Below are 17,942 nucleotides of genomic sequence, written 5' to 3'. Positions count from 1 at the left end.
GTTTGAAAAGTATATCAAGAATGACTTTGATAAAAGATAGAAGATGTTGCTAGAAACTTAAGGAAAAATGAAATGTAGGTAAGTAAAGAGGAGGAGACAGGTGAGGGGTTTTCATCCAAAGAGAACTCTGTTTCCCTGAAAGTGGGGAAATGGAATCCTTCTAGAGGAGCAAATGTTTTGAACAAGAAATTCTCTGTTCCATAATATTCAGCTATCACTTCAATGAAGATGATTCCTATCTACTTATTTCCAGCTCCAAAGTTGCTGTAGAGTAAATGTCATTACTTTCAACTACCTTCTAGATTTAGATGATGCAGGGTTGGAACTGTAATAGAGGGCCATTTGTGACCTGCCAAGTGTTGGAAGTAGAAGTCGGTTTGCAAAGATTAAAGAGTAATTGAGAACTGTTTGCAGAGGTTCTCCTTGAAGAAGTTTGACAATAATGGGAAGGTAAAAAAAGGAAAAAGATACTATCTTAAGGGAATGGAATGTAGGCAGGGAGATTTTATTGAAAGATTACATAGAAACAAAACACTTAAGACAAAAGTATCTTTAGAGTAGGGGATACTGAATATATAAAAGAGAGAGGCTTTAATTGATAGAACTAGAAACCAGTGCAGGAAGTTTCACAATTGAAGAGGTAAGATTTAGTAAAAATCAGTAATACTGTATCTCAAAAGAGGTGTAAAGGGATAGAGGAGAATGTGTAAAAACTATATATAAGGTATAGAGTAGTATAATTAAAGACTCTTAAATGGGCCTTAGCCTTTTCAATATCGTAGGCAATATGGTCAACAGATTGAGAAGGACTGCATGTAGTGAGAGACTACAACAACCTGAGAAAAAGATTATATATCTGCCAAAATGAAGGCACAGGTATAAAATCTACTTAAAAGAAGCCGTAGTACTTGTCGGCTTACAACATGGATGAGAAGCTTAACTCACGGACACATAACGGTTGGCTTCAAGGAGAAAGATGAAAAATGGGAGAATCAAATTAACTAAAGTAAACTGGTGTCTTTGGAGATATTTTCCCACCATCATATACTGGCAATGGTCTCCCTTCTTCATCAAAGCCCTTATAGTCACGATTTTGCCTGTGGCCATATTTTCTTCTAGCTTCAATTCATACTATTTCAGTTGGTATGTTCAAGCAGCAATATGTTTAAGATACTGTCTCTCATGCCAAAGCATTTTCACAATCTCTAATTCCTTGATGATCTTTACCATTCATTTCTGAAACCATTTCTTTGATGACATCTTGATCTACCATAAAACCTGCATTTTTAAATCCAGCATTATACTCTTCCTTTTTTGTGTCATGGCAGGTCCAGCAATATCACTTACTACTTTTTATTAGCCAGTTTGTGTCAAAAACCTTTCCCTTCAAACAAAAAGATGTAACAGTAAAAGAAGCCACAGGAAAGTAAATGCATCATTACAAACAAAACACAACTCAGAAGAACGCAATTGAGCGCTTGCAGTGCGCTGTTCAAATTCTCACTGGCTAGAAGTCATCAGTATAGTCTGTTACACTGGCTTTCATTGATTGAGAGCAAAAGATCACATTCAAAGCATAGAGATATATATTAATTATTTAAGTTAACATATTAAATGCATACTAAATTATATACATATAATTTTCAACTATTATCATTTATGATGATAAATGAACCCTATGCTATTTATCATTTATAATTAGGAAACTATTTCAAAGACAAATGTTATTGTAACACGTCAACATGGTTCTGGCCACTATTAAATGGCTTATACATGTAAGAGTTTAAGGGGTAGATTATGGAATGTGAATATGAGAAGATAAAGACTTTATCCTATAGTATGCTTACACTTTGAGTCCCAGAGAAGGTGGAGAAAGAAAGTGTATGTTCATTAAGTTTATTAGAATGCTGTCCAGTATAGAACCTGGGCTGATTTCTACATGGGAGAGGAGGAACAATCAGCTGTGGAGACTTAGAATCATTAAGAGCATGGGCTTTGACATCTGACAGATTTAGGTTAGACTTCTGGCTTGCCACTTATCACTCACTGTGTAATCTCTTTGGCATCTCCCAAGTCCCTAAGGGTAACCACAATAAAATATTTTCACACAGAGCTACAATATACCAAAGGTTTTAGCATGAGGAATACAATACCTAGCCCTGTTATGTAATATGAAGACAGACTGATAAAAAAAATGCAAACAATATTTTTCAAAAATATCTGCAAATCTAATTAGACTAATAAATGAAATGCATCTCATTCTAATTTCCCTTGATGGAGCTAGGTAAAGTTGCAATGGTTCATAATGTGTGTATCATTTTTTTGTGCTCAGAAGCTTTTTCCCAGCTTATATATGATAAGCTCTTACTAATTTTTATGATTCACCTTTGTTTTTAGCTAATTATCTTGTCAAAGACCTAATTGCAGAAACTCTGCACTTCTGTAAGAATGACCGGTTATTCCCCAAAGATCATCTTCTAAGTGTCTGTGGCTATGAAGAATTTTTACAGAAGTAAGTATCTTATTAAGGTAAATTTTGGTCACTGTTATAACCTATGTTAAGCAGTACTTCTTTTTTTATTTTAAACAGACTGTACACCAACACAATACTCTCTAATCAGAATAATTAAATCAATTTTGCCCCGTTTAAAGTGAATTTGAAATTTTATGAGTCATGTTGACAGTCTTATTCTTGGTTTTATGTTGTATCTTGTATATTTATGGCACGTGTACTTAAGTGACCTGTGACCATGTTGGCAACCATCTCAGTTCGCCCAGGACTGAGGGGCTTCTCAGGACATGGGACTTTCAATTTTGAAACCAAGAAAATCCTGGGCAAACCAAGTCACTTTACCCATAATAAAGTGTATTAGGGCTAATCACAATTTAAAAAATGAATTCTTTTGTAATAAGTAATTTTTTGTATGGAATAATATTATCATGTTGATTAAATACTGCTGTTTGAAAATCCCAGAGGGTTTGAGTACAAGCATTGTAACATTTTCATAAAAGAGTAGGTTTTAAAACACCTTCTTCATTTCTCTATTCAGGTAGCTTTTAAAACAACTAGAAAAGTCTGTTGTCATGTATGTCAACTGTAAATACTTATTCGATAGAAAACTCACCTTCTCTTAGTGTGCCACAATGACTATTGTCCTGAAAGTCCTTAAAAGCCAACCTTGAAAATATAATACAACTTCAGGAAAGGAACTATTTCTCTGCTGATATTGCATGGTCATTCTAAATAGTAAAGTATTAAAGACTAAAACGTGCAATAAAGTGGGTTGCAATTTAGATTTCCCCTTTGCATTTCTACAAGTACCTAAACATTGACAACGGTCTCATGGAAGTAAACATGCACTTCTGTGGAGATACTCATTGTCACTGTCATTAATATTCCACCTTGAATGTGCTTGAAAACATCTTGTGCGTACTTTGGTGAATTTAATGATCTTATCAGCAAATCCATTCTTTTATTGTGCAATGTTAACTGTGAGTGACTGTTAAGACTGATTATTTCCCTTTGTGTCTTTCTAAGTACAACAAATAATAAGTATTTATATGAAATCACAGATGTTTTGCTGCCCTAAGCTCCCAGATATTCCCCTTTTTCCTTGTCTATTTGAACCTATTAACACACTCAGTGACTAGACTGCTACTGTCTCCCAGCATATGGTTTTGACAGTATATCCAAAGAGCAGGGAGAAATACTTGAGCAATGTAATCCTATACATAATATTCATTAAAATTCATCTTCTGAATGTGCAAGTCACCGAATATACACCTGAACTTTGGCTGATGTCAAACATTAGAAGTGAAGAACAAGAAATATTATCAAATGTATTTATTTAGTATTATCAGTAGGAAATATCATCCCAAAAGCAAGCTTTGAACAGATAGAAATTTGGAAAAGTATAATGCGGAGGGAATTTATAATGGACCTTGACTTAATTACTGTTTCAAATGCGTAAGTCATGCATAATTAGATAGCTCAATTGTTGACTGCTAGAAATGTTGTGTATATCATTTTACTTTTTTTTCTTGTTAACATGAACTTAATAGATTTCTAAAATGTTTTCATGGTCATTTATTTCTATTAAAAATTCATTTATCTGGGTTTTATTAAGATAGGAAGGTTGCCACGTATTAGTATAGATTAATTATAGTCATTTATTCCCTAATGGAAATTGAAGGATATGTACATATCAGGAATTTGCTTACTATTTAAGATTAACAGCCTACCTATATTGATGTGATTTACTTTAATAAAAAGAATATTCACTACTGTTCTTCCTAACATCTAAATCATTGAATTTTTAAAATTTTACTTCTATGTAACTTGTCTAAAAAAGTGTCCTTAAATACTTGAAAATCTATTCATAAAATTGTTCTGTAGAGGGAACACAGGTAACATGTAATAAGTTAACAATACAATAAATAATAATTTGGACTCTAACAGTTATAGTACTACACTTCATCTGGAGTATCTGACTACCTTTGATTGCAATGATAATAATAATAGCCATTTATCAAGTGCTAATTCTTTGGTGACCTCAAATTGGGTAGACATCTAAGTCTTATAGTGTATCAGTGTGACAGATACTGTAATAACCTCTGTTTTACAGACAGAAAGTCTGAGTCTTTGTTCAAGGTCACATAACTAGAGCGAAGCCTGAATTCAAACCCTAGGTTTCACTGCCTGCATAGCCTGGGCTCTTAACTACAAAATAATACTGCAAAAGCTCTTGAGGGAGATACAAGAAATAGCAAATGATTCTTCATGCTGGGACACAGGATGGAAAATTTATGTGGTTTTGTGGGTGTTTGCAGGGATTGCAACAGTCTAATTCAACGCACTGAGAATCACATACGTGCAAAGAATTTGGTTAATTACTGAGAAAACAAACATGAGTTCACTTAATACAATGCCCTATTGTGAGGGCAGTATTAGTATTATTATATACCAACTGCTTATAGATCAGAGAAACAGATTAATGGCAAGAAAATGGAAATGGTGCAAAGAAAGTCAATGATCAACTTGTATTTAAAGGATAAATACTGAGGAGAAATAAGTACCATGTGGCAAATGTTAAAAGCCTTAGAATATATAAAATGCACTCAAATTTTGTTTTTTAAAAATAATGATCAAGAAAAAAGCAGGCTAAGAATGTGAACAGCAATGCAATGTACAAGAAATTATTTAACAAGTTAATAATAATAATAAACATTTAATAATAACAATGAGATGCCCTTTTTACCTATCAAATTGTTAAAATACTTATGATGAAATTCAGGGGAAAAGAGGACAACATCCAAACAGCAGCCAGGAATATACATTGATATAGCAATTGCTGAAGAGAATTCTATAAAAAATGTGTCATCTATAGAAATGTGTCAAAAACAAAATGTCTGTGTTTCAGCAGTTCTGCTTCTATAAATAATTCAAAGGAAATAATCATTATTATGCAAAAAGACATAGATGATTTCCAATAGTAGCCCAAAAAACTGGAGAAAATACTAAATCTCACATAGTACTCCAAAATAGTAGTAAAATAAGTCATGAACAGAATTTTATTATAATATGGCATAGAATTTATAAATTATTAAAAATGTAGCATGTCGATATAAGAACATGTATCATAGTTTTTAAGGGTAAAAAGATATCTTTTCAAACCACATTTTAACATATTAATTTTTGTTAAAATAAGTATATTTCTACTTGGAAAATAAATGAAATCCTATACAGTAAAATGTTAGAGTAGCTACACCTTGAAAAGAACTACAATACAGATGATATTTATTCCTTATTCCTTTCTCTTTTTAGTTCACAAAACTTCTATGATAAACCTGCCTTTTTTGCTATCAGAAGATTAAAGTAATCAACTATTTCTTTTGGGAAAGATGCATTTAAATGACAATATGAATAATAATGTATGCTTAAAAAGAGTTAGAAAGTAGAGTTAGGAGACCATTACTGAACGTATGAAAGATTGACAGAACATGACCTAAAGTAGCAGCAGTGGGTATTAAATAGGAGATTTTAAACCCTTGGGCTATTAAAACAGTGGAATTAATGGAACTTGGTGACCAAATACATGAGACTGCATGGGAGAGAGAAGTAGAAGACGACGACCAGGTTCATCTTGAGTTCAATAACAGTGATAGAGATCTCAGAGAAACAGAAGTTTTGGGGGTGAAAAATAATTAATCAAGTTTGATACATGTTGAATATGTGAGCGCCAAGGAGCATCTGATATTAAGAAAGTAGATCAGATTTTAGGAAAACTGGTCTGGATTAGGGAATCATCGACTCTAAGAGAAAATGGAAGTCATCAAAACAGATAGGATCACATAGGGAAAGTGACAAAGAAAAGTACTCTTAGAACTTCAATATTTAAAAGATGGAAGGAAGAAGAGGGGCAGAAAAAGCAAACTGAGAAAAAGCAATTTAAATTTCATGATATCTTGTAAAATATGTCTTTCACAAGAAAGAAGGAGAAAGCATCAAATACCAAGTAAATATAGCATCAAATAATGAAGTTAAATATTAGGTGAAGAATGAAAATCATTGTTAAATTTGGCAATTAGGAAGTAGGTTGGTGACCCAAGTAAGAGTAATTTTAGTAAACTGGAGGAGAAAAAAGCAAGATGGCAATGAGCTAAGGAGAAAGGAAGGTAATATATACAAACATATATGCAGACTACCATCTCAGAAGTTATGTGTTGGTAAAAGCCAAGAAAAAGATGGGATTTTAGATGCTGAAGGGAACTGATCTGGGGATTTGGGGAATGTGGATAAGAGAGATTTGAAAATATCCATAAGGTGACGAGAAATAGCTAATGGAGAGGAAAAGATCGAAGGCACAGAACAGATCAATGGGGAGTCAAATTCCATGGGGAGATGAGAGAGTGGGATCAAGGAGGCAGATGGAGAGGTTAGTGATGCAGGCTTGGCGAGCTGAGGAGTTGAAACAAAGATTTCTTGGACTCTCAAGGTCTGGTAGTAGTGCTCTTTTATTCAGAGAATAGCATGAGGACTCTACCCATGGACAGTAAAGAGCTGCAATGAGTTTAGGGTAGAGCTAAATTTATAAGGCATACGTATGTGAGTTATTTTTTTTACAAGAAAAAGGAAAGATCATGTGAAAAATATCATTAAAATGGTTTCAGTGCAGGTGGCGTTTGGTTATTGTGTGGTCATAATAACTTCAGATACAAATCAGGTTAGGACATCTTATACTTCCCAGAGGATGATATAGATCGGCATGTAGGCCAGAATGCCTTGGGCTTTTCTCTCTGGGGCAGCCTTGATCCTCATCATAAACCCCCCTCTGAACTCACTTGTCTCTGAAATCCTTTGGGGATATGGATGGACGATGGTCAATCTTCTGTAACTACTTCTGGCTGTACAAGGTCTTAGAGCTGTCCCTAAATGGGGCTATAGGGGTATGGGCAGGAAGTTCAGTGGACTGGAAATTTGTGCCTGTGAAGTCCAAGGCAGACAAGGTAAACAGATCCTCTGGAGATGAGAGAATCATCTGGCGAGAAGTGGTCCAGGAGGCAAAACTTTGTTGACATGTGGAAGACAAAAAATGAGAGACAACAGATTATAATAAGAAATACAAGCAATATGATTAACCCAATGAATAAGGCTTTGATAGTAGTCCAGAGACCTGGACCTAACCAGGAGTCCAACCAATCGTTTAGGGAAAGGGGAGAGTTGGACATGGGTTTAATTTGGTGACTCATATCAGATAGGAGGCCAGAGATATTTTAATGGAAGTCAGGAATTTAGACACAACATTCGGTTTTTACAATGGCGCAAGTGCCCCCCTGTGCTGCTGTCACGACATCCGGTGCCATTAGACTTTGGAGGACTGCCTTTCAAATTTGGGATACTTCTAAATAGAGCTGTGAAAGGCTATGTTGTGTATCATTTAATGCCTTTGTGGTAAATTTGTTTAGGGCTTCCATGTGCCAGATGATACTTTCGATTCCTAATTGGGGAAGGAAAATTGAGGCAATGTGATCATACCAGTGGAAGACAGAACATGTCCAGCATTGTTTTATATCGGGTAGGTTAGCAGGAGATATGGTAAATGCAGTTCCACCTTTTATCCAGTCAAAGCCTAGGGTGCATTGTCAAATCCACCCAGGTGGCAACCAAGGCCATAAGTTGGAGCCACATAACCATTGAGTGCCATTAGGGGCTAACTAACATGTGCTGGGCCTTCTATCCCAGTCAGTACCAAACCAATCAGTACTTTTTTAAGGATGTGATATGAGAACACATATAATGGGGAATTTGTCCCATAGGCTGGGTGTTATTAGGCCACGTATTGCAAGTGTGATTGGTTTGTTCCCAAAATAGAGTGGCCTTTTGACCGAGTTGATGACCACTATTAGGAACTGCCAAATATATTCATCCCAAATTTGATATAGTCCATCTTATGTGTATTGATAGGTTGGGGACATTACCTTAGGAACTCATTGTTTATGATCCCCTTGTGATAAGGTGAATCTAGTTAGTATTTGGGAAGTAGAGTTGAAGGAAAAGGTTTGATTGTGGCCAGCGAGCTCCAGGGTATCAGAGACAGATGGACACAAGGAGACATTATGATTAGTAATAGATGAATCTTGTAAAAGAGAAGAGCTAGAATCTAATATCACGAATGTGTATGATAGCTTCTACTGAAACATAATTTTTCTTTCTAAAAGCACCCTCATTTTTTTATAAAAGATAATGAAATCAAGATTAACTGTTTTGCAAAATAAGTTTAGTTTCAATAATACTTGGTCCAATTATTTACATAAGTGCAGCAAGAATAGCTATTGATCATACAGGCTCTTTTAAATCAGTTTTGCTGGAATTTTTTATGAGGAATCTCAGATTGAACTTTAAAGGCTTCTCAAGGCCAGAAAAGCCAAGCTAAGAAATTGTCATCAGATTTTGCCTACAATACTTACAGATTTGGGTGGATTCCTCTCTTCTCAAGGTCCCCCAAAATATTTTGAGTTTCCAGGCACCTGCCAGATAAATGACCTTCCTTACTTACCAGTAAGATTTCTGGAATCTTTGTAAACAAGGTACCAGGGCAATATTTCCAAGAGGCTTTATTCAAGAAAATCAACCTTTATTCCTCAAAAGCTGTCTTGTCATATCTGAGCCAGTATGTTCTTCTGAAACATGACATTCCAGTCCAAGCCTTGGTTATATAACCAATGTTTCCAAATGTGTCCTGTTATAAGGGGAACAGATTCTTATCGAATTTATGTAAATAACTATATTGCCATGAAATAACCAAACTCACTCACTCACTAAGAGTTTCCAAATTCTGGAAGGATAAGGTAGGGAGAAAAGGTAAATGTTTCAGTTCTGCTCACAATAATTTCACCAAATTGCTATAAGTCATAGTTAGCACAAGAGAAAAGAGAAAAAGATTTCCTTAAATCTGAGACAACAAAACAAAACATCAAAAAATCAACAATGTTTCAAAGAAAAGTCATAAAAAATTATAATCATCCTCATCAGATCATACAGTCCTGTATAATCAGTTCTTGATCTCAATCTTCTGTTAGCAGATTTATGAGGTCATCCTTTTCTCCATTAGAAATCTGTTATTTATTACCCAGTTCAGTTTTATGCTCTGAAAGTTTATCAGAAACCTGTATTCTAGAATTCTGTGTCACAACCCTTTCCATGAATTTCTCTGAAGATGAAACATACTTGCAAAAGCAAAATGCATCAGAGCAAAACAGCAACTATCTGCAAATGACAAATGACTCAAAAGGACAATTGACAAAGAAACTCGGCTACTTCTATGACATACAACATTCAAGATAATAACTAGAATTATGGCTGACAACCAGGACAGATCAGAATTTTAGGAATGTTATACAATTTTAAAACATTTATATCAATAGCATTCACTCACATAATACCACCTAAGAAAGTTTATCAGCACTTATTTGACAATGCTTCCCATGTAATTCAAAAGACCAAATAAGCCTAGTTAGTTTAGTATTTTCCTTCTTATAGGAAGAGAGAGCAGATTTCTTTGAGACATCTCAAGGGCCCTCTGAAAATCCTCAGAGAAATTTTCTTCCTTCTACCACTTCAAAGAAAGCATTCATTCAGGACATGAATACGTTTTTTTGGGTGGGGGGTTTGTCAAAAATATCAAAAAGTTTTAAAACACTTGTTCAGATAGGAAACAACATTCAGTTATCTATTCAAAGTGACAATAGAAACAGTCAAAAAATCTTAAGAGAGACCTCAGTTCTGAACATAGAAAATTATTTTAACAAAACATAGTTTTTCTGTCTTTTAGGTGGACTTACGTAAATGTAAAGAAAGCCCTTTTATAACGTCTTTATAGAAATCAGATCAAAAATTCAATAAAATTATCCTTTTGAGAGAGAAAAACAAATTTTAATTTTTTCATAAGCTTATTTTTGACATTAAAACTCATTTACTCAATCAGATTTACTTTAATCTTAGCCAAGTTGACCAGGCATAAAACTCTCTTCAGAATTTCTCCTTCACAAACCTTCTACAACTTTCTTTTTACCTTCAGTTTGTCCCATGCTTTCTTTCTTCCCTTCTAGCACTTTAGGATAAATTTATCTTTCTTAAACCAACAAACAAAAATACTTCCATTCTTTATACCTTCTTTACTGAAAACATACATTTTACTTTCCTTGTATACAGAAATATTTGCCTTATGTTTAGTAACTTTAGTTACACATATTAGTTAGAATTTTTAACACTTAACAGACCCTAGTAAAAAGCAAAAAGGTAAGCAATTATGAAGTCTTTTATATCAACATTCTAAACACTTTAAAATTCCCAGATACATGCTAGTTAATAGTAATAAAACACAAGGCATGTTTACTAACACACCCAAACAAGTTTTAGTTTCTCTATAATAAGCCAAAAGTAGATAAACTTAGACATGTTTAGCATGTTTCAGTGACCTAGATACTCAGTGAATTTTTATCATTTAATTTCCCTAACAAAATTTCAAAGTTTCAAGTTACTGGAAAGATTTTAGAAGTTATTTAAATATATTTGGCCTAACACATAATTATTTTACAAAGTTCACACAATACTTTTATCTTTTTCATGTCTATTTAGTTTAATCATTCCCAGTAATTATTAAGATTGCCTACAAAACTTCCTGAGGCATTAGACAAAATCAGCTATCATTCTGAGCTATTATTTTGCTGACAAGTTTGTAACAGACAACATGAGTTTATTTGACTAGTAAACCCAGGCTGCATGCCTGCATCATATCCAAATACTGACAACTCTAAGGACACATCCATTTTAATCAAACCAACAATCCTAAATAACTTTTCAGTTACCAAAGATTACTTCACATCACATTAACTTGAAAGATATTGGGTTAATTTCTATTACATTTAGAATTTATGTAAGAATTTACTTTAAGCCAAGAAACAGAGCTCTTAATTTTGGCCATATCATCCCAAGGTAAAATACCACACATACATAACATACATATAGACACACATACACAGAATATCCAAAGCTATTGTTTTAAAATTACTGCCATCAATCAGGTACAGTAATATAAAGCACATCAATTATGAATCCAAATTTTGTTTTGAGCCTTTTTGCTAATATTTGTGGAGAAGACACTCAAGATGCTAGATTTTTGGCGAGGGTGCTCTTATGGCCATTTTTTGTCCTTTTTCCCATTTTTTCCTTCAGTCTTAGGAATTAGCGATGGGCTACATAGTCCCTAGAGGATTTGCAAGCTCTTTGAGTTAAGGGAAATGGGTGGAACCTAAACTGCCTCTAGAGCTGCGTTTCTAGTCTTAAAAGGACTTTTCAAGGAAATTGCTCTTGATTTCTCAGAAACTGGGTTGTAAATCAAATGACACTGTAGGTTGATATACCTGTCCAACTATATCATAAAGTCACAGAGAAACCCCTCAAGTTTTCTCTAAGATGGAGTTTCTGGGGCATAACTCATCCAATTGAAAGTGTTTCCAATGACTTAAAATGCATCCAAGATGTGAGTTTCCAGGGATGCGTGAGGAAGTCCCCATGGCAGTAAAGTTGATGTCCAACTAACAGTGGCTAGAGAAAGGGTGCAGAGCCTGAGGGCAGGCGACAACATAATTATAAGATTTAGTCAAGTCCCACCCAGCCTGGGCACTTAGTCCCTGAGCCAGCACAAGGAGAGCCAGGGAAGCAGGAGGCAAAAGCCTAGAGCTGGCTTGGTGCTGGGGTTCCCAGCACCATGGTTGAGAGTTAAGTTCCTGGCAAAAGGGTTTCAAGCTTTCAGTTTTACAGAACTTCCAGGTTCTGCTCAGGTCTGACCTGAACTTAATCTCAACTTGGTGACAACAGAGGGGGTGATGAATGAAACAAAGGAAAAGGGGGTCAGGTCTCACCCTGATAGCCTCTTCCCAAGGGTTATCAAGATAAGGGCCACACAAATAACAATGTCCATGCCAGGGCACACAATCCCAGCAAGACAGTTTACAGAATAAATTATAGGTCTCCTATCCTCATAACCAACTCAGTAGGTGCCTAAAATACTCAATGAGTCAACTTCCAAGAGAAGGCACCATACTTGGGGCCAGTGGGGTGATCAGGCCCAGAAACCAGGGGATCTCCCAGTGGTGGAGCCTTGATTCTTTAAAGATCTTTGTTTCTCAGTTGGAAAGCTCAAAAGGAGCCCAAAATGGCCACTGTAACTTTAAAATATGCTGGGTTATCTTGCCAGCCTTTTACGCCTATCTCCATTTTTAGGGAGCCTTTCCCAAGGTGCTGCAACAAACAAGGTAATTTCTAAAAATAGTTTGTTACCATCACTGAGAAACTCAGTCCCCAAACAGCCAATTTTAAGCTATTTACCAACACAGACACACAGAAAACCCAGACATAAGTGAACTAGTCCCAGAATTAGGGTATAAAGTCCTACAACTGTTCCCAGTCGGAGTGCGTGCCCAGACAGTCCTATTGGACCCCAAAGGAGGGGGGAGGCTAGACACATGCAACAAACCACTCTTAGTTTAGGATCTTGATTTAGGGCCATGAATGATTAAATACAAGGGATTCAGACCATTTTCCCAGGCAACAGCAAAATTAGTCTAGTCGAAGAATAGTATTAAAATTTAAGATGCAATTCATGGGCCATTTTCCTCATTCAGAGTGTATTGAGGCCAAAGACTATTACAGTAAGAAATGTCTCCTTTTATTTAGATCTTGTAGACCAAATTTTGCCGTGTTATTTAAAAGGCAAACCCAAAGGTGTGTCCTTAAGAATGGAATTAGAAGCTCCTATGGTCCTAGGAAGCAAAAAAGCAAAAGAAGAGAGATGAAAGAGAAGGGCCCATTACCTTGAAATTCTACCCTGAACCTACGGCAGCATCCTACCCATGGTTCTGCCTGTGGGGTTCCTATAGCAAGGGGTGATGGGGCCATCCCCCTGCATTGCATCGCTTGTATATCTTCCCTATTATATCTGGCAGTAATAGGTACCTGGTGAATGGTCCCAGAGATAAAATAAGAATAGACAAAAACACTGAAGAATTTTCCGCTGGTCTGGGCCACATTCTACCGAATTGCATCCTGGAGCCATTCCCCCAAGAAAGGGTTCCTGTACTCAACAAAAGGTTAGACTTTGGTACTTTCCTTGAACCAGAGTCCTGATTGTGACTTTCCTGTGGTTTAGAGTGTGGTCAGGAGCCATAGGGTGGGATCCTAATCCAGCCTTAGGAAAAGAAGCCTGCCATGGGAGTCTTGGAGATTGGCGACCATCCTAATGACTTAAATGGTTGACCTGTGCCCATGTAAAATTTATATATTAGAGATAATATTAGGAAGGAAAGGATTAATTCATTCTTTATCACCTCAGGCTTAAGGTACTGATTCTCTTCCGACTGAATGCCATGGTTTGCCCCATAGAGTAGCCATGGCCAGCAAACGTGGATTCATACAGCTGTCTGAGAAGGTTCCTGATGGAGAAGTGAATTTAGATCCATCCTTGAAAAAGAGGAAGGCACAAGGAAGAAAAGTGCACTTAGCAGAACTTAAGCTCACAAGCCAGCAAAGCAACATCCCCATACGGGCCTTCAGAAGAGACGATGCGGGCTTGGTGAGCTGAGAAGTTGAAAGAAAGATTTCTGATCTGATAGTAGTGCTCTTTTAGAGAATAGCATGGGGACAGGACCCATGGGCAGTGAAGAGCTGCAATGGGTTGAAGGTAGAGCTAAATTTATGAGGCATAGGTATGTGAGTTATTTTTTTACAAGACAAAGGAACGATCATGTAGAAAATTTGTTAAAATAGTATCAGTGCAGATGGGGTCTGGTTATCATGTGATCATATTAACTTTAGATACAGAACAGGTCAGCGTGTCCTATATATCCTGGAGGATGATATAGATTGGCATGTAGGCCAGGACGCCTTGGGCTTCTCTCCTTGGGGCAGCCTTGATCCTCTTCAGTTAGTAGTGCTCTGAAGGAAGAATTCTGCTTCCCAATGAGAAAGGCGGGCAAGAGTTACAATGAGTATGATTTTAAAAAATGTTTTAATAACAAAAAAGATAACTATGCTTTTGGAAAACTGGAGCACTGATAAAACCAGGGATGCTTAAGGAAGTGGCATCAAGATGAGAAAAATAATAATAACACTAAAAACTGCAACAATAAAATCTTCTTCACTTATTAAAAGCCTCTTATGGGCTACAATTTTCAGATGTAGTACCATTCATTCTGATAAGTAAAGCATGATTATTCCCATTTTACAGATAGGAAAGTTGAGATTAAGAGTAATTAAATGACTGCCTAAAGATTACAAAATTTGGAAGCAGCAAAGTCAGGACAGCACAGGTTTATCTGGCTGGGAAGCCCATACGGTCTTTCCAGTCTAAAACAAATCCTCCTTTCTGATGAAGGGCCACTTGAAAATAAAAATTACAGGGATAATATTTCATTAGGGATAATGTCCATGTATTTGTGCAAGAAACATAGGTTTATAATTCAATATACAGCATTTAGGTCAAACACAAGAAAAGGAAAACATAATTTACAGAACACTCATTTTCTGACATATTTAAATTTTTTTAAACTTTAATCAGGAAATGTTTAGAAATGATTTGACTAAAATAAAGGTAAATTATAATCACTAAAGGTGGTCATTTCCAAATTTCTGATTAGATAAAAGTTAATTTTCTTTTTGGAATTTTGAGACTATTTAAGCAAATAAGTAATGTCAAAACAAATCTTGCCCACTATTGGTAATGCTACTCTATATCACTGTTGCTTTGGCGAAATGAGTTAGCCTCCTTTAACTTCCATTTCTTTACCTTTTAGAAATTAAATTTTTATATATTTTTCTCCTTTCAAATGAACTGTAGGATTACATTTTAGTAACCTTTAATTCCAAATGTAAAAATTTTATTAAGTGTTTACTAGTCTTTTCATGATGTATGGGCTGCTTTGAGTTCCTGTGAAGTGTAGGTCTAAATAAATTAAGAATATTATATGGTTGTGTCAATCTACAAAAACGTAAACCAGTTTAAGTGGCAAAGTGTTTATTTGGGATCAAAGGATTGCAATTAGGGGAGCACAGATTCAGGTGGAAACCCAAATGTTGTCCCGCTAGGGAGTAAAGTGAGTGGCTTTTAAAGGCAAAGAAGGGAAATTGTGTTACAAAGAATTTTACTTGGAGTTGGAGGCAGAGAGCTAGACTTGGCTAAACGTTGATTGATTCTATATTGAGAAATTCCACAATCCTCAGTCTTTGTGATCAGGATGTCCATTTTCCTGCTGACTTCTCAAACAATTCCTTGTAAAATAGTTGCCATTCTGGTCCAATCCTAAGGCTTGGTCCAGTCCCAGTTCAAGACAGCAACACAATTTCTCTGGAAAAGCAGCTCAGACTCCATTTTAAAATGGCTCCCCTATAGTCAATTTTGATAGTTATTGAAATATAATGAACTAAGCATTGAGGAACTAAGAAAAGTATTTCTCCTCTCCTCACAAAAAAACTATTACTTTTGTAGAATGATGTAAGACGTTTTTCATTTCAAGCTCTCCTTGTGTTATCAGGACTATGCTTCTTAATCTGTTCTGTTTTATGAAGATAAATTATATTTAGTTTCTAATTTGCAGTTTCTTATCTACTTTGGATTAGATAAGGGAAAATCCTTAAAATTTAAACTCCTTTGTTTCTTCCAGATGGTATTGTATGGACAGAGAAATTTCCCCTTCTTCCCTTCTAGGTTCTTTGGCTGGTCTAATAATTAAATTGATCTAAGACAGACTAACAGGAGAAAAACAAAGTTTAATAACATGTATACTTCCTATATACCTGGGAGAGACCCAGGAAAACAGAGTAACCCTCCAAAATGGCTAAAGTCCTCACCTTAAATACAATCTCCAGCTAAAGACAAAAGATGATGTTAGGGATGGGGAGAGTCAGTCATGGAAGGTGACCAGGAAAAGCACAGCAAACCAGGATAAGGTTGTTATGCAGATTTAAGTCACCGCCTTCTCTACTGATAAGAGATTCTAGAAATTTAGAGTCATCCTTCTCTTACATCTACAGAAAGGGAGACACTCTTACAAGTGGAGATTTCCCTTATAAATGTGTTTCTTATAACAGAGTCTTTCTTACTCAGTCTCCAGAGCTTCTCCTGTAACTGCAGTTTCTTAAAAATAACCAGTTTAATATAATCCTATGCCAGGGAAGCATATCATGAGGTGACAAATTCTGCTTCCCTTAGCCCCGCCTTTGAAACTTCAAGTGAGAACTTTCACAGTCCAGAAGCTAAGTTGATAGATTGTTCCATATCTCATTGAACCAGTCACTCGGTACTGAGAATAGGTCACTTCAGTTAAACAGTTGTGTCTCATTTGGGGAGGCATTGATGTACTGGGTTCCCAATGTCCCAAAGTCTCATTTGAGGAGGCATTGATGTACTGGGCTCCCATATTGTGCAAGAAATCAAGTATTTAATAATGCAGCTCTGTGGAAACAAGAGAAAAACAAAGGCTAATGGTCAGAGCAAATTATAAACCCAATGTCTAAGTCCTGAGAGCTGACAGTTGAAAAGATTTCTAGATGTCAGGCTTGAAACATCTTCAGATAGAGTGAGGGCAGGCAGTGACAATCTGACAGATTTTCCTGGCTTGCAGTTTGAATATCTCTGATGATGTCATTTGGTGTACGAGTAAACTTTCTGGGTGGCTCATCCAGCAACAGGCATGAAGAATATGCTCTAAACATAAGCAATTGTGGTGATTTCTCTGAAGTTTATATCAAGTTGTCTAGTTTCACTTTGCAGGGCTTCAGGACAAAGGGCAGTTTTAGTTCTCAATAACTCCAAATCAAAAGGATGGGAGAAAATTGGAAACATTAGTTTGGAGCGTCATAGCCAGGTATTGGGAGAAACCAGAAAAATCCAGGATCCAGTCCGGTTTATAGACAGAAAACAAAACCTCAAAGACAAAAAAATAGCACTAGAATTTAATATCCACAAAGGTGTGCTACTGAAACATAATTTTTCTCTCTAAAATCATCCTCATTTCTACTAAAGATAGTCAAATTCAGACAAATTTGTTTGCAAAATGTCTAGTTTCAATAAACTTGCCCTGATTATTTCCGTAAGTGCAGCAAGAATAGCAATTGATCACATAGGCTCTGTTTTTGTGTGAGGTACATTGTTGCTGAGCTAACAATCATGCCAGTCTTCCTCCATTTTTTGTATGTGGGATGCCACCATAGCATGGCTTGATGAGTGGCGTGTAGGTCTGCGCCCAGGATCCAAACCCACAAACTCCAGGCCACCAAAGTGGAGCACATGAACTTAAAAATTATGCAACCAGGCCAGCCCCCATATAGGCTATTTTAAATGTGATTAACTGGAACTTTTCATAACAAATTTCAGATTGAACTTTTA

At 36.0% G+C, this 17,942-nt stretch overlaps 1 protein-coding gene across 10 annotated transcripts in view; it reads left to right on the top strand.

Moving 5' to 3' along the window:
- PIK3C2G (phosphatidylinositol-4-phosphate 3-kinase catalytic subunit type 2 gamma) overlaps positions 1-17,942 on the top strand; it is a 363,044-nt gene that overhangs the window by 46,863 nt on the left and 298,239 nt on the right. For all 10 annotated transcript variants that reach the window (XM_046638270.1, XM_046638261.1, XM_046638263.1 and 7 more), the window contains one exon: positions 2,398-2,512. In XM_046638270.1, coding sequence (XP_046494226.1) covers positions 2,398-2,512 — 115 coding nt within the window. The remainder of the gene's footprint in view (positions 1-2,397; positions 2,513-17,942) is intronic.

Source organism: Equus quagga, chromosome 1 (genome assembly GCF_021613505.1).
Source record: "Equus quagga isolate Etosha38 chromosome 1, UCLA_HA_Equagga_1.0, whole genome shotgun sequence".
In the NCBI taxonomy this organism is placed as follows: domain Eukaryota; kingdom Metazoa; phylum Chordata; class Mammalia; order Perissodactyla; family Equidae; genus Equus; species Equus quagga.
The sequence above is the reverse complement of the archived record's forward strand: the minus strand, read 5'-3'. Positions and strand labels throughout refer to the sequence as shown.